At 46.2% G+C, this 26,686-nt stretch overlaps 1 protein-coding gene and 1 pseudogene across 1 annotated transcript in view; one reads left to right on the plus strand and one right to left on the minus strand.

The window, feature by feature from the left end:
* Positions 1 to 3,438: 3,438 nt before the first annotated feature.
* Positions 3,439 to 26,686, minus strand: part of LOC147009377 (uncharacterized) — a 49,872-nt gene continuing 26,624 nt past the window's right edge. The window contains 2 exon segments of the mRNA XM_085862189.1: positions 3,439 to 3,645; positions 3,647 to 4,323. Of these exon segments, the coding sequence (XP_085718315.1) occupies positions 3,574 to 3,645; positions 3,647 to 4,323 (749 nt within the window). The 3' untranslated portion in view covers positions 3,439 to 3,573.
* Positions 21,588 to 26,523, plus strand: LOC147009378 (uncharacterized; annotated as a pseudogene).

Here is a 26,686-nt window from a genome sequence, read left to right on the forward strand (position 1 = left end):
TCACTGCGTTCAGTTCAAAAGGGAAGGCCTTGGACTGCGTGTGAGCAGCCAGCCACGTTCCCTGTCACCTGCATTGTTTTGAGCCAGAGACTGCATGCGAGCAGCCTGGCTCCCTGCTAACTGTTTTTCTTTTGCAGAGTTCATTGATCCTGGGCCATGGTTTAGTGTAAAATTTGTAAGTTAAGGTTAAGATGTACTGTAAATATGAGTGCGCCCCCGGCATGTCTGTCCTAGCGCCGGCAATTTTATTTAAGTCGTCCGTGTGAGTGAGTTTGTTTAGGTAGTTACGCAGCCCTCAGGTTATTTATTTTGGGGACACGAATACCATGAATGTCGCACTCAGGGATCCGTAGGTAAAATGTACGAGGGGAAAACTACACATGATGGCACACGAAAATTTGACGACTCGGGACGAGTCTGTAAAAAGGGGAGGGGGTAGTGTTGTGGTTGACCAAATTCGCACACCACCATTCAGGTCCCTTAGGTGAGATATCTCCGTAAGTATATGTGTAGTTAGGCCCAAACCCGTTGTCTAGAGGGAATAAATGTCATTTATGCGTGCTGCGACTCTTCAGGATAGCCGTTTTTCTTTTACTATCTTTATTTTGGACCAACCGCCATTATTACCACCACCAACCACGTCTCAACAGTCGTCACAACATCAACCACCCACCACAACGCCGCTTCACCACAACAGCCACGACCTTTACCGTCACACCTCGCAACCGTCGCATCGCCACCGTTCTTGCGCCGCTTGTGGGTACCGGTATTGGACTCGTGCAGGGCGCGCGCCGAACAGCGTGTACAAAACCACGGACTTTCCGCTCCAAAAACGGATCAAAAACGACACACGCCCACTTTTGTTCCGTCCAATCGGTGAGCAAGGGGCGATTTGGCCCCGCCTCCAGGGCGTTGGAGGGCGGTCGCTATATGCAAATTCATGGATCAAAAAGCATTCACGCCCACTTTTTCTCGGGCAATGGGGAGCGAGGTGAAAGGTCGAAGGCAGGGGGTCAAAGGCGAAGCCACGGGGCTTATATAAGCGGCTGCGTTCGTCAGAAAAGTGTTGTCGTCGTCGTGTGCGTTGGAGTTGAGTGCAGTTGGGAAGTTCGCAGGAGGAAGAGTTCGGAGTTGGAGTCGGAGCGAAGAGGACGGAGCTGTGGAGAGGCGGCGGCGGCGAAGGCAGACGAGGGGGTGCTCGCGTCGGTGCCGGGAGCTGCACACCAGGGAGGGCGACGGCGCGACCTGGTCGAGGTGGAGACGCTCGTCGCGGGACCCGAGGCAGAGTAAAAATCCTCCTTTCCCCAAGCATCAGCAACCCCCTCCTGTTTCCCCCCGCACTGAGATAGTGCGACCAAGGGGGCCCCCTACCCACCCCCTACCAGACACTGTCCGCGAGGCCCGCAGAGTTGAGGCACCACCGCCGCTCCGCGTCTCATCACCAGACGGGTAGGCCCAACACGGTCTCGGCCCCAGGCCCGCCTACCCCCTCATTTTGGAGGGTGGTTCTTTTCTTTTTCTTGGTTTTGAATGTGTTGTCGGCGCCGTCTGTGAAGTAAAATTGTATAAGTGTTGCCGTGTGCCCGCGTAGTCGGTATTAGATCTGCATTGTCGCATTTGCTTTTTGTCTTCTTCTTTTCTATGTGCTTTTGGTGGAATTGTATATGTGTGCTTTCCGTTCATCGCGAATAAATGTGCTTTATGTTGAACTGTTTTCCCGCTTCGCTTCGTCATTTCTTTCATTGAATCCTCATCTTGCTTCACGTAAAGGGTTGGTAGTGGGCTGAATACGCCCGATAATTAATCGAACCGTCGAGGCCGACGATAACACCGCTCGGTTATCCCGATAGTACGGAACGGGTCGCTTAAGTGGCCCGTGTCCGAAGTCGACCTGCGGCGAGGTGCGATCGCCCGGTCTACCCTCCGTGTGGGTACTTAGGTAGGTCGAATTTGGCGAGCAACCCTATCCCACGCGGGGGCCGATTGGCTCGATCGCGGTGAGACCGAAAGGTCCACCCGTGACTGGTTCCCGGCGTTAGTCCGAGAGGGTCACGACTGGATTGTCCGTCCGGTGGGCGACGTGCCGCGATTCGAGTTACGTGGCCGTCAGCACGCCGGCGGGCGCGAATCCGTAACAATATCATCACTTTCAAGTGTGACACGAAATACCATTGCATCTTTTAATGCCATCACCTTTTATTTGTTGACGTTTTCTGCCATTTCACTGATGCGTTTCTCCACTGATCTGGCAGACACAGGTGTCATTAATTCTGAAGATGAGAGAGACAAGAGAACCGAGAGAGGCGAGAGGAGGGAGAGGAGCAAGAGAGAGGCGCGAGAGGCGCGAGACTGACTTTTATGTCCTTTTATTGCACAAAATGGAGAAAGGATAAAAATTCAATCCAACAAAGCAAAGGATAATATACAAGAGTGGAAAAAAAAGAGGATACCAATTCAATTTTCAAGTAATCGATAAAGCATTGACAACAGTTTATACACACGGATACCCCCAAAAAATACATTAGAGAAAGGAGAAGATGATAAGAAGAGAGAAAGCAACACAGGCTCCACACATACCACCAGAGACTGAGCAACAGCCCCTTGCGTTTGCATGTGCGTGCCAAGAGAGAGAGAGAGAGAGAGAGAGAGAGAGAGAGAGAGAGAGAGAGAGAGAGAGAGAGAGAGAGAGAGAGAGAGAGAGAGAGAGAGAGAGAGAGAGAGAGAGAGAGAGAGAGAGAGAGAGAGAGAGAGAGAGAGAGAGAGAGGAGAGAGGCGAGAGAGGCGAGAGAGAGAGGCGAGAGAGAGAGAGGCGAGAGAGAGAGAGGCGAGAGAGAGAGAGAGGCGAGAGAGAGAGAAAGGGAGGGGGAGAGGGTGAGGGGGGAAGGGGGAGGGAGAGGGAGAGGGGGGGAGGTGGAGGGAGAGGGGGAGGGGGAGAGAATGTCATTTTTCGTGATTTGTTTGAAAATGTCATTGGATAGGTGATGTGTGGAAAACAACACTTCATAACATAGAGCATAAACAGCACGGTCTTTATTTTGAACAAATCAGCATTAATCTCTCGAAGAGGGATAAAATTAGTGAACATCTAACTTTGCATTCTTTCGAACCGCTATTTTGCCCCCCAAACAACACCTAATCAGTGGAATTTATCACGAGATTTCCTGAGAATCAAGATTGGCTGACCCCACCAAACGTTATGCAGTTAATAAGCCAATTGAATCGTTTTTTTGTGAATCATCATGTGCCTTTTAAGGTTCGATGACTGATTAAAAGATTTTCCACAACTTGTGCATTTGTGTGGGCGTTCTCCATTGTGAATCTTCATGTGTTTTTTAAGGTCAGATGAATGAATAAAAGATTTTCCACAACTTGTGCATGTGTATGGGCGTTCTCCATTGTGAATCATCATGTGCCTTTTAAGGTTTGATGACTGATTAAAAGATTTTCCACAACTTGTGCATTTGTGTGGGCATTCTCCATTGTGAATCATCATGTGTGTTTTAAGTTCGGATGAACGAATAAAAGATTTTCCACAGCTTGTGCATTTGTGTGAGCGTTCTCCATTGTGAATCTTCATGTGTGTTTTAAGGTCGGATGTATGAATAAAAGATTTTCCACAACTTGTACATTTGAATGGGCGTTCTCCATTATGAATCTTCACGTGTGTTTTAAGGTAGGATGAACGAATGAAAGATTTTCCACATATTGTGCATTTGTGTGGGCGTACTCCATCGTGAATCATTACGTGTGTTTTAAGGTCGGATGAACGAATAAAAGATTTTCCACAACTTGTGCATTTGTGTGGGCGTTCTCCATTGTGAATCATCATGTGCCTTTTAAGTTCGGATGAACAAATAAAAGATCTTCCACAGCTTGTGCATTTGAATGGGAATTCACCATTGTGAATCATCATGTGTCTTTTTAGTTCGGATGAATGAATAAAAGATTTTCCACAACTTGTGCATTTGAATGGGCGTTCACCATTGTGAATCATTATGTGTGTTTTAAGTTGAGATGAACGAATAAAAGATTTTCCACAAATTGTGCATTTGTACGGGCGTTCACCATTGTGAATCTTCATGTGTGTTTTTAGGACAGATGAATAATTGAATGATTTTCCACAAATTGTGCATTTGTATGGGCGTTCACCATTGTGAATCACTGTGTGTGTTTTAAGTTCAGATGAACGAATAAAAGATTTTCCACAAATTGTGCATTTGAATGGGCGTTCACCATTGTGAATCACTGTGTGTGTTTTAAGTTCAGATGAACGAATAAAAGATTTTCCACAAATTGTGCATTTGAATGGGCGTTCTCCATTATCAATTATCACATGTGATTTTTGGGTGGGTGACTGAGTGAACGATTTTCCATAAGTTTGATCAGCTTTTTTTCCTTTGTGAGGCAGGTGAAAATTATTCTCTGCAAACATTTCATTATTCGGTTTGTCTTGTTTGTAAAAAGTCTTCTTGCTCGCTTCAGTTGGCGGGTCTTGCGGGTGTGTCTGAGCTGTTCCGACAAGTCGCTGCAGTCTCTCTTGGAGATTCAATGGATCCACCTGCAAATGTAACATCACATTACCTGTAAAAAAAAAAAAAATCAGATTCTGTACAATACTTGTAATATTAATGTCACAAATGTACCCAAACATGTACAACTGTATTTGCACATGAATTTGTTGTATTGCAGAAAAGTAAAAAAAAATTCTTGATGTAAATGTACATTATTCAGTGTTCAAGTTTGGGTTTTCCCCATGATATTCATAATTTAGGGTAAATTCATCCAATTATCAATGTTTTTGACAATAAAAATTGACAGCTTTTGTAAATGTGGGTGAAACAAACCGCTTCACTTTATTAGACAATTCATTGAAAACAATACCCCATGTAATGTTCAAATACATACCTCAATGTTAATAAAAATATGATGTAAAAGATTGTTGAAGAAAAACCAAAAAAAAATCTGGAACTGTCATGCTATTGACGTTGAATTATCTTACGTACTGTGGGAAACTGAATTGTTCGTTGAATTCATTATGAGGTAAAATGCCAATTTACTTCAGTTCATACTTTAAGAAAGAATTGAATAAATACATGTTGGGAAAGCTTGCAGGGAGGCATTGCACACATTCCTTCATAGTCGTAAAGGACCTTGTAAATGCTTAACTCTTGATTCGCTGGCCCAGATGGCCAGGGCAAGAAATCACATCCTCTTTCCTCCCCTCACTGGACAATTTGGTGCAAGCACCAATAAGAGACCTAATCTCATCCTGTGTTTGTGATTTTAACCTAATAAAGTTCCATCTGTTAATTTCCTTTGATGTATTAACCACAACCCAGTGAGATAACATATATATATATATACTCAATGTACTCTGTAAAATTAAGTTTTTGCTTGCAATTGCTCCAAGCTAAGCTTCTTTATGCACAAGCTTGTCTTTTATTTGAAACTGAACAAACAGCTGAAACTTAACAAAAAGTTCTGTCTCAAGGTGGCCAAAACTGCCTCGACAGTCCCACTGTTTTCCACCACCTTATTTAACATTAGCAAAGGTACCCGGCGTTGCTGGGAAAAGGGGGGCTCTCCTCCCACCCCAACACTTCTGACTCCCACCATACCCATTCCCATTCCTCCTCCCACCCCTCCCTCTCGACTCCCACGGCAACCAGTAAGTTGTGAAATGTGAGAAAAAAAAAAAAGTTTAAAAAACACTGGAAAGGTGTATTTTGAAATTCTTCTCTGTAATTTATTATTTCTTGCGAATCTATGTAATTATTCTACGTATTATGTCATATGTAATTCAATCCCCTCTGAAATTCTGCAATTGAATTGAATTTGTAATTCCTCTATTTCTAAATCCGTTCTCTTTTTGTCTCTTTGTCCATCTTTCTTGATATATACATACCATCAGCACTTTGCTGAAGGGATATTTAAGGTGGGAGGAGAAGGGAGGGGAAGAGAGAGGGAGGGGAAGAGAGAGGGAGGGGAAGAGAGAGGGAGGGGAAGAGAGAGGGAGGGGAAGAGAGAGGGAAAGGAAGAGAGAGGGAAAGGAAGAGAGAGGGAAAGGAAGAGAGAGGGAAAGGAAGAGAGAGGGAAAGGAAGAGAGAGGGAAAGGAAGAGAGAGGGAAAGGAAGAGAGAGGGAAAGGAAGAGAGAGGGAAAGGAAGAGAGAGGGAAAGGAAGAGAGAGGGAAAGGAAGAGAGAGGGAAAGGAAGAGAGAGGGAGGGAGGAAGAGAGAGGGAAAGGAAGAGAGGAGGGAAAGGAAGAGAGAGGGAAAGGAAGAGAGGTGGGAAAGGAAGAGAGGTGGGAAAGGAAGAGAGAGGGAAAGGAAGAGAGGTGGGAAGGAAGAGAGAGGGAAAGGAAGAGAGGTGGGAAGAGAGGTGGGAAGAGAGGTGGGAAGAGAGGTGGGAAGAGAGGTGGGAAGAGAGGTGGGAAGAGAGGTGGGAAGAGAGGTGGGAAGAGAGGGGGAAGAGAGGGGGAAGAGAGGGGGAAGAGAGGGGGAAGAGAGGGGGAAGAGAGGGGGAAGAGAGGGGGGACGAGAGGGGGACGAGAGGGGGGACGAGAGGGGGAAGAGAGGGGGAAGAGAGGGGGGAAGAGAGGGGGGAAGAGAGGGGCGAAGAGAGGGGGAAAGAGAGGGAGAAAGAGAGGGAGAAAGAGAGGGAGAAAGAGAGGGAGAAGAGAGGGAGAAGAGAGAAAAGAGAAGAGAAAAGAGAGAGAGTTATGGTTCATAAACAAAAAAAACCACACACACACACACACACACACACACACACACACACACACACACACACACACACACACGCACACACAGACACACACTCACACTCACTCACACACACACACACACACACACACACACACACACACACACACACACACACACACACACACACACACACAAATGTTTTGCCGAAAAAACGCATAAATCAAGAAGATGACCAAATACCAAGATTGCAAAAATGAAGTGAAAATATCCTCCAAGTTGAAGAGATCCAAAATTTTTTGTCAATTTGTTGCCATTTTTTTCGTCACCCCCACTCTTCTACGAGACAAGTTCAAATGTAAACATGTAAAATAATTCAACAAAACATGTCCAATTAAAGCCCAATTAGAATTGACGATCGGTCAAATTTCGGATAACAGGATAAAACAAGGTACATTATTGTTGGCTATTTTATTTCAACGAATGATGAAAGGGACAATGGATGTTTGAGAAGTTGATCTACCATCGTGGTTATTTCTTAAAGCAATGAAATTAAACTTGGGGTTTTTCCTTTTTCTTCACAACAGAGTACATCATCAAAATGTCTGAAACAACATGTGGAGGCATTGACAGAAACCTTCATGGAGACGTCTCTTGAAGAAAGAAGCTTTGGAGTCATTGGGCTCTCGTGTATAAAGACTGACATTGTCAGGTCAGGTCAGATTCGATCTGTGACTTGCCATTGGGACCATGTAAATCTGCACTCACCTGGTCCAGGGTCGGGTTGTCGGCAACAAAATCGTCTCCCCCACATAGTTTCTTGGTGAGGAGGGTGCATGATGATATGGACACCCAGCAGGATGAAAAACAAAACCTGTCAAAGGGCGGAGGAGCTCCTTCCAAGCCAATGGCCATCCATATCTAGTGCCCAACTGTGTCTGTGGACGTTCTCCTGCAGTTGGGTAATCTTTATATGAGGAGGTTGGTGGCAGGATTTGCACTCCATTTGCACTCCAAAAACCATTCATTCCACAAAACATACAAAAAGCATTAAAAAAAATGAAAACCCACTCTGTCGGAGTACTTCCTGTGCAGCAACCGTTCACAGGGTAACTCACCGGATGACAGGATTGAGGCAAAGCCTTCGGGTCCCCCAATCTTTGATGACAGGAGGGAAACCACGGGATAACCTTCCCGGGTCAGATTGCGGCCGTGTGTGTCGGGGTGGTGCTGAAGTGTCATCCACCAGACGGAGGTTTCCTTGGGTTAACCTGTGGCTCTTCGGGTGGGTTCCTGGAATGTCCGATCCCAAAGAGAGGGTGATCACCTGTCTCTGTTATCATCTGAGCTCAAGCGTTTGGACAATCGGTATTGCAGCACTCTCTGTGTCCAATAAGCTGACCCCAATGATAATTGAGGTAACACCGGTCAACGAGTGTATAATGAGACGAAGGATTCATCACTCCTTCGGTGTCATTTGCCCTGGTCTCTGGATATGGTCTGACTGAGGCGAGTGATCTCACTGTGAAGGATGCATTCTTTGCCATGCTCGAGTCTGTGGTTGAGCAGTGCCCCAGGCGAGATAGACTTTTAGTCTTGGGGGATTTCAATGCATTGACTAGAACTGATAGGGATGGTTATGAGACATGTGTTGGTCCCCATGGCTTTGGAATTGTGAACTAGAATCGCACCAAGTTCCTTGACTTTGAAAGAAGTCATGGACTTAGGGTGGCTGGTTCATGGTTTCAGCGCCTATAGGCTCATCGCTGGACTTGATATTCCAACGCATGCGGTGTGGTAAAGGAGGCTGACCATGTGCTCGTTGATGGTTGCTGGAGGATGATCCAGAAATGCAGTGTCTTCAGGAGTGCTCAGTTCCTCAATACTGACTGCAGGCTTTTGTAGAAACTCTGAAGTTTCAGCTTAAATCCAGGAGAATGGAACCATCCCAGCTCGGCTCGATGTTGGCAAGCTCAAGGATGAGAAGGAAGCCGAGGAGTTTGCGAACAGGGTGAGTGGGGATTTGGGGGGTCTGCATGCGTTGGCGGATCCTGAAGAGTTGTGGAGTGCCTTCAAGCCCACCATCCTTGATGTTGCCGTAAGATGTCTTGGAACTGATCAAAGGGCGAAAAAGAATTTTGTCTCTCAAGGGACACTGGATACCATTAATTAGTCACAGGGCCAGTCTGAATGGCAAAGCTGAGCTGTTCAGGCAACTAAGGCATAAAACTACACGTGCACTTCCAGTGGACAAGGAGGCCTATGTGCGAGGAATCTATGAGGAGTTAGAGCATCACCTGTGGTCAAGTGATTCTCATCCTACTTACAGGGGAAATCGTCCATTGCGTTTCTCCAAGCCCATCCCTCGGTGTACTGCAGTGAGAGCAGAGGGTGGTGGGCTCTTGACAAAGGAGTCCGAAGTGAAGGCCCGCTGGGCCGGTTACTTTCAGCGGCTGTACCAGGCTGATCCACCAACTGTCAAGTTGAATGTCAGGGGTGGAACTATCCCTATTGCTGACCCTCCAGTCAACTGTGGTCCACCTACGTTTGGGGAAACACAGAGTGGTGAACCGGTTGAAATGGGAAAAAGCTCCTGGGATCTATGGTATCCCTGCTGAACTTCTCAAGGCTGGTGAAAATGCTGTATCCGTGTCATTGCATGCAGTTCTGTGCTCTGCCTGGAACACAGGCATTATTCCAACTGACTGGAAGAGGAGCCTTGTCCCTCTCTGGAAAGGGAAGGGTGATCGCCAAGACCGCAACAGCTCCCGAGGGGTGACGCTGCTCTCAGTGCCGGACAAGGTCTTTGCCCGGATAAGTTCTTGATAGGGTTCACCACCATCTGCTTGAGCACCACCATCCAGAGCAGTCTGGTTTTACACCAGAGAAGTCAATGATTGACCGTATCCTTGCTCTTGGTGTCCTCACCAAACGCAGACGAGAGTTTCGGCAGGGGCTGTTTGCAGCCTTTGTTGATCTCTGTAAAGCGTTTGATTCAGTGAATCGGGATGACCTCTGGAGGATTCTTGGTCTTCATGGGGTGCCACCAGAACTGATCAATCTGATGTATGAATGAAACTCTGGGACTGAGATTGCTATGAGATGTGGTGATACCATCTCTGACTTATTTCCGGTTGTTACTGGAGTTCGTCAGGGGGTGTGTACTGCCCCCACAATTTTCCGCACTTGTATGGACTGGATTCTGGGGAGGATGTCAGAGAGATCAAGTTGCGGTGCATTGTTTGGGAATGTCAAGATCTCTGACCTTGATTTCGCAGATGATGCAGTCATTTTTGTGAAGCTCAGGAGTGGGTTCGGAAAAATAATGTGTTGAGAAATTGAATTTAAGTAATAAACCTGCAAGATACCCGGGAAGTATGCACACACGTCACTGGGCTACCTCGTCTGAGCTCAAATCTTGACACTAATATGGAATAGGCAAAGCCGAGAAGCGAACGTAGAATTCTTCTTACATTCGATGCTGCAATTTCCGGTTACTTTGGCCTGGATTCGGGATCAGCGATCAAATAATGTAAATCACCATTAAAAATTATTTTTTGATGATGCGGGAGATATCTTTATAAAAGTTCCGGAAAGAATTTGAAAATCACTCCCGGTTATGTTAAATACTAAATAAACACCTCCTGTCATGAAAAAAAAAATCACTTTCCAAAGTATAAAATTAACTTTGGGGAAAAAAATAATTGAATGAATAAATAAACAAGCAGTCATAGACTGGTACTTACGAAATCGTCAACTTGACCTCTGACCTTGTCTAATAAAAGCTGTCTCTCGAGAAGGTAGTGACGCAAACCAGAAGTTTCTACGATGATTCTGTACCAAACCATCAAGAATCGAATGTGTGACCTCACTGTGACCTTGACCTTTGACTGATTTTGACCAAAATTTAATCAGCCCAAGCCACCACCCACCTGAATCACGCGGTGTAATTTGACATTGGTAGCTTCTTCCGTTCTCGAGTTATAACTTTTTTTTGGATGTTTGACCTCACTGTGACCTTGACCTTTGACCGATTTTGACCAAAATCTAATCAGCGCTAGCCATCACCCTCCTGAATCATGTGAAGTAATTTTACATTTATAGCTTCTTCCGTTCTCGAGTTATTGTGCCTACAAACAACCACACAAGCAGTCATAGACTGGTACTTAAGAAATCGTCAACTTGACCTCTGACCTTGTCTAATAAAAGCTGTCTCGAGAGAAGGTAGCGACACAAACCACAAGTTTCTATGATGATTCTGTACCAAACCACAAAAAAATTGAATGTTTGACCTCACTGTGACCTTGACCTTTGATCGATTTTGACCAAAATCTAAGCAGCGCGAGCCATCACCCTCCTGAATCACCTGGTGTAATTTGACATTGGTGGCTTCTTCCGTTCTCAAGTTATCGTGCCTACAAACAAACACACAAACAGACAAACACACACACAACCAAACACACAAACACACAAACAGATGACGGAAGTCATCAATATACTTACGAAATCTAAAGATTTCGTTAGTAATAAATAAACACTTCCGGTCATGATCTCCCGGTACGCATCATTCCCCATGAAAAAAACTGGAAGCAAAAGGGTCATAGCAGACACACGGATTCCAAATTGCCAGGGTATTGTGTTGTTGTTGTTGTTTCCTATTCTCTCATGTGCACACGTTGAGTATGAAGCCCACTACGTTCGCTATTAACTGCCATCCTAGTTTTTCACACGAGGTGAATTCATCTGTGCACCTTTTGCCACCCATTGGATGAATATAAACCGTGTCCCACCTGACAGCAGTGGTCACACTGAATGTTTTTTTTTGCTCCACCAGGCCACCTAAAGAGATATTTTGGTGGCCCACATCATATTTGTTGAGTGAATGAATTCACAAAGATCAGTACACATGTTTAAATTACTATTTCTCACGACGTATCGATCAAATTTCAGTGCTTTTCACACCAGCAACCTCATAACTCGTAATCACAGAACACCATCGTCTGCTATTTCATAATCTACTCACAAACTCACAGCAACAGAATTTGGACGGCAGTTTCTTGCTATCGCATGAGCGTTTTTGAATCGATGCTTCAGTTTATGCACTGTTTGTTCGTTCATTCATTTTCGTTGTCATTTTTCCTGCTTCCGATGTTCCAGGTTCTGCCTCTCCAGTTTTCTTCTTTGCCATTGCGTGCTGGTGATTTTCAATTTCCTGGTGCTTTTGAACATTACACTTCTTGAAGTTGGTGCACCCGGGGTGAAACACATTTTGCTTCCTTCGTGACTCCGATCCTCCCAAATCCTCCCTGCACACCTTGCAGAACATCACGTCCCAATCTTCCTCAACCAAGCCACAGAAATTCTCGCTCTCTCCCAATCCGGTTGACACTTCCTCATCCATTTCTCAAGTTCGTATTCCTGTTTGACCCGCTTCCTCTTTTCTGCTCATTTTTTTTTTTCAGATTCGATACATTTTGTACATAACACCACATGATGGAAACCTCAGCACACTTCTTCTGAGATGGAATCTCAGCACCATGTGATCAAATGAGTCATTCCAGTCTCTCCTAAAATTAGAAAGCTAAGAAGAAGTGGCACACGATAAAATGATTTCTGACACTATATCCATGCATTCACATAACTGGTACACAGGTGTTCATGCATGGTGAAAAAAGACAACACAAAACACAAAACTAAATTTGTACTTCAAAAATGTGAAGACAGTTCAAAAGTGTACTACTACCACAACAGAAGCTTGTGATGGAAGGTTTTCTCAACTCGTGTTGGTAAGTAATGCTCTCCATGATGATTATGCAAACTGATACAGTGGGATTTCAAAATTTAAGTGCACAAAATCAAGTTTATAAATTATGACATCATAATTTAAGATTAAACAAAAATAGATCCAAGAAGAACAAATGAGCAAAGAGGAAGAAGAGGTGGTTTTCTCAGCTTGTTTTTTTCGTTCATCCAAAACCATTTCTGCAGATACTCAGTGGAGAATCAAATTAAAAAAAAATTGGATGAATCATTGTTCATTGCACAGTTGCACCACATGCATGCTCGAGGGAGATCTCACATGCGGCCAACAATGTGATGCGTGCACGCTGAAAGCGCGGCCTTGCTTCGATATCAAAGTTCCATTCTGTATTGTTGGAGCAAGCCAGTGCATGGCCGAAGAGTGGGAAATACACCACACCTCTCATAAGTAACCATTGCATATCTTGAAGATTTTGATACAAGTGGCCATGTGGGCCACCAAGGCTGGAGATTTTAGTGGCCCGACAAAGCTTTTGGTGGACATTGGCACCAGGGTTAACACTTATTTCAAACCCTGGCTAGCATGAGTTGATGGACATTTATGATCCCATGGTGTCTTTCGCAAAGAGTCGGCGAGTTTATCCCAGAACCATAAGCAATTTTTTTAATCCAAATCAAACCTGCATCAGGAACAAACACAGACTTTCAACAATGCTGCAAATCAAGAGCCAAGTGTTGCACACAAAATGAAGATTGAAGTTCCTGAATTCCTCCAAAGAACCAACGTTCCATCTACGCTGTTGTTGACGATTCACCAATAAGTAATGAAACCAGTCCAGCAGCTGAGCTGAAGTTGGAGCTTTGGAGTTTTCATACTTCTGCTCCCTCAAAATGGCTGTAGCTGTTGAAGAGTTCAGATAGAGCTGGAAACAGCAAAGGACGTATCTTGTGTGGCATATCTTGGTTGATTTATTCGGCTTTCTTTGAATAGAATAGCCGAGTGTTGACTAACTATATCATCCGAGTTGCAGCTGGGAATGACTGCCAAGGTGTGAGCCAATTGGGTGTTTCCTCCAATGACAGGTGAGAGATGTGATTTGGGCTTTTAACACAAGTGAATTGCAATGGACTCGGACTCCCAAACAACAGCATGAGAGCACCGGAGACCAATCGTCTCCCAAGACACTGAGCAGAGGCGAATGTACATGTCTGAATAATCGACCATCATGCAACGGTTTTACTAATTCCACACATGTGGCCGTTTCAGCGTGCGCAATTGACCTCACGAGAGAAATTGTCTTTCACTGGAGGATCGACCCATGGCTCAAAGTACCGAGTAACTCGTTTAAAAGTTCAGATTCAGACTGGGTCACTCAAACCTGAACACGCTGCTTCTGCTCTCCCAACTCAGGCTCCAACCATTGGGACCTTACTCTGTCCAGTGTTGGTGCTGCCAAAGCAGTCTTCTTGGCTATTGGGCACAACCCTGGAGAGGTCGCCACTCCGACAAAGGATACCAGCAAGCTGGTACTCATTTTGCTGACTTCAGAAGGATGACAGGCTGTCAACCCCAAGCAAACACAACTATCATGCTTCATCTTCCTCTCTCACACATGTGGTACGCTTTACTGTTTCATAATGCACTACTCTTCTGCTATTTTAACAGACTGCTCTCATTTCGACCTCTCCTTCATTCCTTGCCTAAAAAAAATCCAACTATGACAGCGTTTCTTCTCTCCATTCTCTGAATTCGCCTTTCTTGCATCCATTAAGAACTGTGTTAAATCGCATCTCTGACCGAAAACTTTAAAAAACCCCAGTTTGCTATGAATGTTCGCTTTCCATCAACCATTCTTTTTTTCCAACTTCAATGCCAACTCACCCCTCTCACCCCTCACAGCAACCATCCCACTCTTCTCCCTCCAAGCCTCCCTCTCACCTCTCTCAAAAATTCCCCCCATCACTCATCCTTCTCAAAGTTGCCACCTCTCATCCACTAAGCTCCTTCTTCCACTGCCCTCTCACCTCCATCTCTTCACTCCACCTCCTCAAATCCTCAACTGCCTTCTTCCCCCTCTCTTGTCCCCCTCTCCCCCAGCACCACAGAGCCGTTTCTCCTCCTCATTCGGCCCCTCCCCTCGCTATTCTGCAATCCCACACTCTTTCAACAACACTCCTTACCTCCCCCCGTCCCTTGTCCTACCCAACCCTCCCCCCCACCGCCTGCACCCAAAGCCTCCTCCCCTACCTCTTCATTAAAAGTGTGGACCTCAAATATTCGGGGACTTCGCTCAAACCTTTCAGATCTTTCCATACAGGTTGCCACTGACAAACCAGACATTATCTGCCTCACAGAAACTTTCCTCCCCCAAGACGTATCTGACTCCCAAGTATCTCTCCCCGGTTACTCCCTCCTCCAGTATGACAGACCTGAGCCTCGTCCTGGTGGAGGAGTTGCTCTCTTCATCAAAGACTCTATTCCTCACTCTCCATGCACTGCTCTCACCCCCCCCGCCACACCCCCAGGAATACCTCTGGCTACGGCTTCCCCTCCACTCCCACCTCATGTTTATAGGTGTACTGTACCGTCCACCTTACAGTGATGACTCCATCTACACCTCACTATCCGAAAACATGGACCATCTTCTATCTTCTCATCCAAACTCTCTTCCTCAGATGTGGTGACTTCAATTGTCATCATGCCAGGTGGCTAGGTGTGGGTACCTCTCTCACCTGCCATGGCACCTCAGCAAAAGCTTTCTGCGACTCATTGGGACTGACTCAATTGGTCAACTTCCCGACCCGGATCTCAACCAATGGTACTCCATCCCTTTTGGATCTTATTTTGACAAATTTCCCTGACAATATCTGCTGCTCTTCCTCCGATCCAATCGGTTGTTCTGACCATGTCCTTGTCAAAGTGGACATCTCTCTGGCTGTTATCAGAGAACCACCTCACCGCCGTCGAGTCTGGCATTTCACTCAAGCCGACTGGCAGGGTCTCCAAGCAGCCACCAATCTTATAGACTGGTCTCCTATCACTACATTCTCAAACATCAACTCATCCTAGGAATTCTTCCAAAGAAACTTGCTCTCCTCATGCACAGATTTATCCCCTCTAGTCTTCAGTTGTCCATCCCTTCCTCCCACCCTTGGTTCACTGAAGCTTGTGGCGAGGCAGTTGTCCTGAAACAACTTGCCTTTGCCTCATGGAAAGCAAACTCAACTGAGGGCAATCTCAGTTCCTTCCACAAAGCTCGGAACAAGTGTGTATCTACCCTCGGGAGAGCCAGAAAACAACATCTTTCTCATTTCACGTCTGAACTCTCAAACCTCTCTCCCTCCTCAAAATACTGGTGGCGTTTAATCAAATCTGTTTCTGGTGTATGTTCCCCCTCCATTACCTCAAATGGTCTCTCTGTCCTTTTCTCCTGACAAGGTGGAGAGCTTGCTTTCAAACCTCGAGTCAGATTCTGCAACCGGTCCAGACGGCATCAGCCCACGTGTCCTCAAAGCCTGCTCTTCTGCTCTTGCTCACCCTCTCTCTGTTCTATTCACCCTCTCATTTGCTCAAGGTCATCTGCCATCTGCTTGGAAATCTGCAAACATCACTGCCCTGCATAAAAAGGTGCAAAAACAGATCCCTGCAACTACAGACCAATTAGCCTTCTCCGAATCATCAGGAAGGTTATGGAATCCATCATCGCTTCAGACGTGAAATCCTTCCTCTTCTCCAATGGCTTGATTTCTGATCATCAATTTGCTTTCAGACCAAGTCACTCTACCCTGGATATGCTGCTTCTGCTCTCCCATCAATGGATGGAGGTCCTCAATGCCAGACAGGAAATCCGAGCCGTATCCCTGGACATATCACGTGCTTTTGACAGTCTGGCACCCTGCCCTACTCACCAAACTCTCTTCCCATGGTATCCAAGGCCATCTCCACTCATGGCTCGCAGACTTCCTCTCCTGTCGCAGTCAACGTGTGGCCCTAAATGGAGTTCTTTCATCCCCTCTTCCTGTGCAGGATGGAGTTGCTCAAGGTAGCGCTCTGGGCCCTGTTCTTTTTCTGGTTTTCATCAATGATCTCTCCGACTCTCTGGAAAATCCTCTATATCTCTTTGCTGATGACTCCACCCTCTGCCGTACCATCTGTCATCCCTCAGACCAGCAAGCAGCAGCTTCTTCGCTCACTGCAGATCTGGACAAAATCACAAACTGGTCCACCACGTGGAACATGTCTTGCAATACAGACAAATCTCACACTCTCAGTAAGTCTCTTCGAAAGGACCATTTAGAAACCCCCCCCCCCCATCCACTTTCTCAACAATGCTCTGGAAGAAGTCCTTTCTTTCAAGCATCTGGGTATCACTATCTGCCATGACCTTTCCTGGGAAAGCCACATTTCAAACCTCGCCTCCAAAGCCAGTCGCCGACTGGGAATCCTCCGTCATGCAAAGTCCTTCCTCGGCCCTCCTGAGCTCCTGACCACTTACAAAGCTTTTGCCCGTCGCCTGAAGGAGTACTGCTCTCCCCTCTGGGCTGGTGTTCCTGCCTCCCACCTTTCTCGGCTTCACGCTGTAGAAACCAGGGCATTTAGGATCATCGGCATCTCCCGCAATGATGATGAGTCTTTGGGCCTCTCACTCAATCACCGCAGGTTGGTCGGTGGTCTTTCTGTCTTCTACCATCTCCTCTCCAGCCTTGCCCTCGCTGCTCTCTCTGTGATTTGTCCCCACCACATTTCCACTGGGCGCTCAAGGTCTGCCAACAACCCCCTTCTGGTAAAACTACCAAAATCACGAATCACTGCTCACCTTCACTCTTTCATTCCTCTTTTTTCCTGCTTTTGGAATAAACTTCCTCACTCTATTCTTTCCCATTCTTCCCTCCAGACTTTCAAAACAGCTGTTCACCACCACCTCTTATCATCCCCCATCCAAATCCTTGATCTTTTCTACCCCCGATAATCCACCCATGCCCACTTCCTTCAATTCCCCTGCTTTCCTTCCTGAAAGTCCCTGTAATGTCCATCTTCTATTCCCCATGTTCCCCATCCCATCCTTCTCCCTTCCACAGATCTCCTGTGTCTGTTCCCCACTGTTTTGTCCCTCCAACTCCTGCCCCTCTTATCTCCTGCCCCTTGATGTGCGTTGTGTGTTAGCTCTCATACGAGCCTCGACAAGGTATACAATAAAAATAAAACCCACACCTGGTTTCAATTCAACAGCAAAGCAGGATGTGAACTCAGGACCCAAGGATCCAAAGCCCACTACTCCAGCCATGAAGCCAACACAAGGCAATAACTCAGAATGGAGGTGCTCAATGTCACACAAGAGATCATGGTCATCTCTCCAGACATATCTCGAGATTCATACCCAGCCTGACACACCACATTGCTCTTCAAACTCTCTGCCGATGGAATCCAAGGTCACCACCACACACGGCTTACTGACTTCCTCTGCTCTCGTAGCAAACACGTGCCGCCTCCCGACAGAATCCTTTAACTCCTCTCTCTGTCAAGGCTGGAATGCCCCAAGGCAGTGTGTTGAGCCCAGTCCTATTCTTCACCAACATCCTCTCTGACTCTCCAGAAAATCCTCATTATCTGTTTGCTGATGACTTCACCCTCCACCGTGGCATGTTTCAGAGAGAAAAGTAGCAACCTCTTCCCTCTCTTCCGACATTGATGGAATCACAAGCTGCTAAAAGATGTGGAACATGTCCTTCAATTCTGGCAAATCTCACTTGGAAAAAGGGATTGCATTCCACAACTAGAGGGGGAGCACTCGGTAGAGTGCAAAACTTCCGCCGCCAATACTGCTGGGTCACTTAAGTGAACCTGATATCCTATTCACTGTAGGTCAAAACGGATCAGACTCAACTGAACCACGATTGAATAAACTAAAATAGATTGACACGCATGTAGAAATGGCCAAAAAAAAAAAAAAAAAAAAAAATCGAAATTTTTTTGAAAAAAAAAGGTGCAAAATTTGTTTTGGAAATTGGAAATCACTTAAATTGGAATTGGAAATCACTTAAAACATGTAGAAATGCAAAAAAAAAAAAATTTCAAATCTTTTTCAAATAAAATCGAAATTTTTTTGAAATTTTTTTTTATTTGGACCAAGTCTAAAATCTAATGACATGATCCTTGGACCATACCTAATCCACCCACCAAGTTTCGTCGAAATCCATCCAGGAGTTTTTTCCGTAATACTGTTCACAAACAAACAAACAGACAGGGGTTGAAAACAGTAACCTCCGTCTAACTTCGATGGCGGAGGTTAACAATACCTTTTTCCAGTCATTCTGATTTTTCCCCTTCTCTCTCACCTCTACATTTGTTAGTTGGTTGTTTTGTTACTTTTCTGTTTCATCCCGGCTTTCAACTTCGTATTCTTCTGGTGTTTCATTCAACTTGTGTGCACCTTGTTCATACCGATGTGTCCTTCTACTCTGCTGTTGTTGTTTCCCCCTTTCCATTCAGCTCTTGGTATTTCACGAGCCTCTATCATGTGTGTTCAAAAATAATTAAACATTTTAAACTAAACAAACACAGATCCCATCAGAAGTGAAGATCATATCACTCACCATTCAGCTGGTCACTTTGCTCCTCTTCCAGACCAAAGGAATACTCATCTTCAATTTTTATCTGTAGAATGTCAGGAAATCCTTCCAGCTCTTCAACCTTCATTTCACACCCGAGCACAGTCGGCTGTTCCGATTCCGGCTGCAGACGATAGAAATCCTTCCATCAGCCAACGAGAGAGTACAGTACACGGTGGGTGAACCTTTATAGAGGCAGTAAACATACCACTCCTCCTGATGTTTGCTCCACCATGAGTACCTTGACCCCACACAGTACCTACAGGTGAACTACCTCTGTACTTGAGACCTTATCCTTTGTCTGAATCAGTTACAGCATCTCACACAAACGTGCACCTTTTGACCCCCCCCCCACCCCCTCAAAAATAAATTGTACATGTTGCAGGTTCTTCAGCCAATACTGTCATTGTATTCCATGTTGATGTAAATTTTGATTTGGCTCCATATAAAATGTACAAATGTTTTGATATTGATATAAAATCTGAGTCTGTTCAGCAGTTTTGGAAGTAGATGGTATTCATAGAATACTTTCCCAGCACAGTTAACTGTTTTGGAGATATAGAGGTGCAACGTTTTTTGTTTTTTTTTTCCAAGATGGCGCCTGTACCACATGACCTATGACATCATGATTATCATTAAAAATATTTTACAGGAGGAGGCACTCCTGTGGTGAAAATTTTGTGTGCATCAGACCAACAGTTGCTGAGAAAACAAATTCATAAACATTGAATAAGTGTTGTACTTGTCAAATTATGATGTCATAATGAAGGGAGGGGGTGAGGTGGGGTGAGGTGGGGTGAGGTGGGGTGAGGTGGGGTGAGGTGGGGGTGAGGGTGAGGGTGGAGGTGGGGGTGGAGGTGGGGGTGAGGGTGAGGGTGGAGGTGGGGTGGAGGTGGGGGTGATGGTGGGGGTGGGTGTGAGGGTGGTGGTGGGGGTGGTGGCGAGGGTGGTGGTGGTGGTGAGGGTGGTGGTGAGGGTGGTGGTGAGGGTGGTGGTGGTGGTGAGGGTGGTGGTGAGGGTGGTGGTGAGGGTGGTGGTGGTGGTGAGGGTGGTGGTGGTGGTGGTGGTGAGGGTGGTGGTGAGGGTGGTGGAGGTGGGGATGGGGTGAGGGTGGAGGTGGGGATGGGGATGGGGTGAGGGTGGAGGTGGGGATGGGGATGGGGGTGAGGGTGGAGGTGGGGATGGGGGTGAGGGTGGGGAGGGGGTGAGGGTGGGGAGGGGGTGAGGGTGTGAGGACAACAAAGTAGATCCACCCTTTACCTTCTCACACAATTCGTCCTCCTGCCGAGTTTGGTTAAGATTTGATAATTAACTTCCGAACACATCGACCACAGACACACAAACACTAAATTGCGTAATTTAAATTACGACAGGGCCTCAACTGTTCCACCATTGTGCTGCGTGAGGCCGACAAATGACTGAAGCCGCCATTGGTCACGTGGTGGTCCAAAAAACATGAACATCGCGGGTCACGTCACGTGGTTACCCTGATAGCCGGTATCGAGTTCAGAAACATGTTATAATCACTAATTTATTGCTACTCACGAGGTTTAAGAACAAGAAATCTTCACCACACTTCCTCCCCTCACAAGTCGCTTCAAGAAATGTTTCTTTTCCTGTTTGTTTCTCAAAAACACGGATCAAAGCTTGATGTACACACAACTCTTCTTCTTCTTCTTCTTAACTTTCCTGTTTTCCGTGACATCTCTCCAATCCCTCCCGATTATTATCTCATCCCCACTAACCTGAATTACCAGAGCATTTCTTACAGTTTAGAATCTTCTTAAAAATCATTCCCCACAAAAATATCTAACGGTGAAAAACCAAGGAAAAAGAAGGTCCGACAAGTCAAGCTGGAAGATACACCCCCGGTGGTATTTAGAGAGTTTAACGGCACAGTAGTGGGGCAGAATCGCTAACCTAATGTGCATTTAGTGATAAAAGCACCAAATTTGGCACACTTGTAGAAAGACATATTATGAAGCGATTTGGATATTTGGCCACCACAGATTTAGCCTCTGAGGGCCGTGGCAGCCATTTTACAAAATGGCGGCAAGGTGACATTAAAATGGCTGCCAGAGGAATTAAAATAGCTCGGGCTTCTGCATTTGTGGAACGATTTCATCGTTTATGGGGTCTATGGATGCGCCTCACCGAGTACTACAAACGTATGGGAGCAGATTTTCGAAATTGTGAAGGGGGGGGGGAAACCTTTTTTTGGGAAATAATTAAAATTTTGTATAATCTGCTCGTATAGTCGTAACATGGACTCTAATATATTTATTTGTCATTGCAGGTTGGTGATGGTGGTCGTCGCTTAATAGCAGCCATGTCCAAGAGCTTCAAGTTAGTCGACCCAGAGCGACCTGTCTCAACGTCGTCACATCCAGCAACAATGAACTGGAACCTGTGTATCATCTGTCAAGACGACACGAAAGAGACTTACTCGTCCCTCACAGTCCAAGCGAACAGATGTCAGGAGCGGCTACAGTTCCCTGGCCGAAAATCTGATCAGATTCAATGAACTAAAGGAGCTTCCACGTACGCTTCAGTTACGCCGGCTTGACGAAGGTCACGGAATTGAAGCAGCTATGGTTGCGAACAGTGCTGGTTATCACGAAACCTGTCGACTGAAATATAACAGGACAAAAGTACAGAGAGCCGAAAAGCGAATGCGTGTAACTGCTGATGACAGCCATAATACTGATGCATGCAAGCGCACCAGGTCCCTTTCATCGAGCACAGATAAGTCAAGGCCCCCCTCCTGTTTCTTCTGTGAACAACCTGCAGGCTCAGAACGGCTTCATGAGGCAGCGACCTTCACAATTGACAGGCACGTGAGGGACTGTGCGACCCTCCTTGAAGACAGTGCCCGACTTGGCAAACTCAGTGCTGGGGACATGGTGGCCCTGGAAGCTAAGTACCATGCCAAATGCTTGTCAGGGTTATATAATCGTGCCAGAGCGGCCCGATCTTCTGAAGCGCCAGGAGAAACTGAACCAGAGAAAGAGCTGTCAAGAGTAGCTTTTGCTGAACTTGTGCTCTTTATTGAAGAGACCAGACAGGATGAGGAGACGGCACCAGTGTTCAAGTTAGCAGAACTGTCAAGAATTGAACAGCTAGGCGTCAGGAGCAACACAAGGGTACATTCCACACGTCTCAAGCAGAGACTCCTTGCCCAGTTCCCTGACATGCAATCACACAGCAAGGGAAGAGACATCCTGTTGGCGTTTTGAGAAGATGTTGGCGATGCTATTGCTAAAGCTTGTGAAATGGACAGTGACAATGATGCTATCCATCTTGCACGTGCTGCAAAAGTCGTGCGCCGCCACATGTTTGGAGAAGCCAAGCCTTTCATTGGGTTCCCTGAAGGATACTAGAAAGAGTCTGTGCCACAAATGCTGCTTGACCTGGTCAGCATGGTCTTAGAGGGACCCAGCATCAAGGACCAGATGACAGACACAAGCAATGCAGCAGTTACCATTGCTCAAATTGTGAAGTTCAACAGCGTAAAACACAAGCGTATGCAAAGCACCTCACCATCCTCCACTGTACGGCACAGCCCTGCACAAGAAACGCCTCTTCCAATATATGTGGGGATGATGTTAAACGCCCACACGCGCAAGAAGGAACTGGTGGATAGGCTGGCACACGTTGGCATGAGCATCTCGTATGATCGTGTCCTCCGCCTCACAGCGCAGATGGGGAACTGTGTCTGCGAGCAGTTTCACTTGGAGCAAGTTGTCTGCCCGCCCAAGATGTGTGGAAAAGTTTTTACTACTGCTGCAGTAGACAATATAGATCACAATCCGAGTTCAACAACAGCGAAGTCCTCCTTCCATGGCACAGCTATCTCACTGATCCAACATCCCAGTTTCATGGGAGAAGGTGTGGATCAAACCATAGTCGTAACTGGAGGATCTGGGGATGCAAACACGTTCATTCGCCAGCTGCCACAGTGCTACACTGACGTGCCTCCTGTAACCAGCAGTGTCAATAATGTACCTGTCCCTGCTGCGAGGGTGACGTCACTTGACAGAGAGGCTAAAAAGCATACTGAGGAAGAATATCTCTGGCTACACAATGCAAGGCAGGTCGTAGACGGAAATGATGAGGGAGGCGAGAACATATTTTGGGCCACTTTCCATGCCAGCTGCCAGCCACCAGAAGTTAGACCAATCTGCCCCACCGTCCTGCTTCCCATGTTCCAGGACAGTGCCCACACAGTGGCCATGATCCGCCACTCCATAGATGTTGTGAAGACTGCTGTTGAACATCTGAATCCAGGACAAACACCAGTGGTCACATTCGATCAGCCACTATTTTCCTTGGCAAAGCAAATTCAGTGGAAGTGGCCAGAGAAATATGGTGAAGATAAGGTTGCCTTGCTGTTTGGTGGTCTCCATATCGAGATGGCTGCCCTCAAAACACTGGGAGACTGGCTGGATGGTAGTGGGTGGGTGCAGACACTGGTGCAAGCCTAGATTACCACACCTGGAACAGCCGAGTCTTTCCTGCGGGCATCTCATGTCACCCGCACAAGGAGAGCCCATCAGGTTACTGCTGCTGCACTGCACATCCTGCAACATCGAGCCTATGACCATTATTGCAAGAGAGAAGATAATGATGGAGAACATCAGCTTTCTTTTGAAGATTGGTGCTATCAGAGAGGAGAGGAAATTCCCCAGTTCCAGTACTGGTCAATTGTGTTGCAATTGGAGTTGTTGTTGAATGTGTATGTACGTTCTCTGCGACAAGCATCGTTCACTATGTACCTTGATGCCCTGACAGAATTGGCCTGTTGGTTCCATGCCATGGACCACATGAACTATGCCAGGTGGATTCCAGTTCACTTGAAGGACATGACTGAACTTCCTGAAAGGCACCCAGAAGTAGCCAGAAAGTTTTGAGAAGGTAGCTTCACGGTACAAAAGACAAAGAAGATCTTCTCATCAATCCCAATAGACCAGGCACACGAGCAGAACAATGCCTGCATCATAGGAGATGGTGGGGAAGTTGGCCTCACTGATAACCCAGCTGCTTTAAGGCATTGGATGATCGCTGGGCCAGAAGTGGCGAGGGTCAAAGAGGAGTTTCAACATGGAAACCAGCAATCTGGAAGAGAAGACAACATACGCCACCATGACCAGACGACCAGTGTCCAAGCCTCATTCACTGAAGATGTCCGGTCACTAGTCAAAGTCATGGAAGAGCTCGGGAACCCCTTTGAGGAAGACAGCCCAGATCTCGTTGCTCTTGATACCAAATAAATTGTTGGTTCTCCTGCAATTGAGGCAGTCAGAACGGTAAGAGAGATTGGCCTAAAGCAGTTCCAGGCTTTCTCCAGGGATTGCCTTGTTGAAAGAACCAAGCCAGTTTCTGACACAATTCACCGAAATAAGCTCAAAGTGTTCAAGGCTCAACCAAGAAGGAACGTGAGCAAGGAGAAGCATAAGCTCACTTGCCTCAAGAACAATGCTCAACTCTTCTCACGGCTCGACATCAGCTGTCAGACGAGGGATGGAAACCTGGACGAGTTCTTTCGCCATTAAAATCAGGCATGCCCTCCAGCACTGTCTGATGGATGGAGTCTCCGCTTAGGTACAAAAAGCGACCTACCACATGCTTTGAAGAGATCTCAGATGCAAGGTCAGAGGCTCCTACCACCACCAGTATAGTCATTGATGGAGCAGCCATTGTGCAGATGCTAAAGCCTGCTGCATGCAAGAACTTCAGAGAGTATGCACAAGAGATCTTTATCCCTTACATGTCTACAAGGCTTCAATCTTCATCACCCCTGGACCTGGTATGGGACAACTACATAGCTGACTCACTCAACGCTAGTGCAAGAGCAAAGCGTGGTAAAGGAGTGCGCAGATGTGTGGTAGCAGAAGGAGCCATACCCAGAAACTGGCAGAACTTTCTTCGAGTAGACACCAACAAGACACAGTTGTTCAAGTTCCTGTCAGAAGCTCTCCTCCTGTGGTTTAACCTGAAAGACAAGCAACTCGTCATCACTGATTGAGAACAAATCTGCAGCAAGCCTCCATTGTCTGAGCTGTCTTCGCTGGCCCCATGTACCCACGAGGAAGCCGACAGTCGAATGCTGCTTCATGTATCTCATGCAGCCCGCCATGGCCACAACAAAATCATGATCAGAAAGGTTGACACAGATGTTGTGGTGTTGGCTGTCTCGGTTGTCCAGAATCTGCAGCCAGAAAATGAACCATGGATTGCATTCGGAACTGGAAAAGGGTTCCGATACCTGGCAGCCCATGAAATAGCAGCTGGACTGGGGCCAGATAAAGCACAAGCACTTACGATGTTCCATTCTCTGACAGGGTGTGACACTGTGTCAAGTTTTGCAAGTCATGGGAAGAAGACTGCGTGGGCAGTCTGGAATGTGTTGCCAGAGTTGACCGAAGCACTGTTGAAGTTGTCATCTGCACCAAGTGACATACCAGAAGAGGTCATGCACACCATTGAGAGATTTGTCATCCTCCTGTACGACAGAACAAGTCCATGCACAGACATTGACAAGGCACGCAAGAAACTTTTCGCAAGGAAGAACAATGTGGAGTTGATTCCTCCAACCAAGGCAGCTCTGGAAGAGCACGTTAAGAGGGCAGCCTACCAGGGAGGTCATGTATGGGGCCAGGTGTTGCTCCCTGCACTAGAGCTGCCGCCGGCAACCAGCTGGTGGTGGACCAAAAGTGAGGAAGGGCTGCATGAGCCCCACTGGACAAGATTACCACAAGCAGCCCAAACTTGCTGTGAACTGCTGTCATGTAAATGTAAGAAGGGTTGTGTGAATCGTTGCAAGTGCAAAAAGGCTGCACTTGAAAGTGCTGCTCTGTGCCAATGTGAGGAGGAGTGCACCCAGAACTAGACATTTCTACTTTTAATTTTGAGTTTTTCATCATATCACTGTAACATCATGTGTCATTGAAATGTATTATGTGGAATTTTGTATTTCTCGAGTAAATTCTTTTGTATTTCTTTTGTAAATACACCAGGCATTTAACTTTTAATAATTTAATAGAAGCTTCGGGGTGGGTGGATGTTTGGTCATTTTTCGATCATATTTTAGTCAGTTGTTGTTGATGATATATTTCCAGGAATGTTTATTCTTACACACTTTTTCATTGTCATTTATTTTACGCTTGTTATGTAATTATGTCACCCGCAGGGCTATAGGTTGGACTATAGGTTAGGGTTAGGTTAGGTTAGCTAGTTTAGTCCAACCGATAGTTGGGGGAGTAGCGCCCCCCCTCCCCCCGGGCAGCTTAGCTATAGTTAGGCCTTCCTGCTGCCATGTGGGGGGCCAACCAGTTAGGTGACCCTTTACGTGGTGGTGCGGACTTTCTTAAAAAAAAACATAAATGTAGGAGGGTCCAAAGCGATTTTTCTACTTTCCCCCCCCCCCCGCATAAAAAAAACGCGAAAATCGTTAATTGCTATTTTGTAGAGCCTCATTAGTCGCATATATAGGCACAGTGATAGTTGTCACCGAAGTATAAACGTAGAAGCCACAGTGATTTGAAAAATTTCCTCAAAAAAGGGTTTTCCCCCCTTCAAAATTTCGAATTTCGAAAATCTGCTCTCATACGTTTGT

Source organism: Eptatretus burgeri, chromosome 17, assembly GCF_056783735.1.
Source record: "Eptatretus burgeri isolate ZD-2024b chromosome 17, Ebu_testis_v1, whole genome shotgun sequence".
NCBI lineage: Eukaryota > Metazoa > Chordata > Myxini > Myxiniformes > Myxinidae > Eptatretus > Eptatretus burgeri.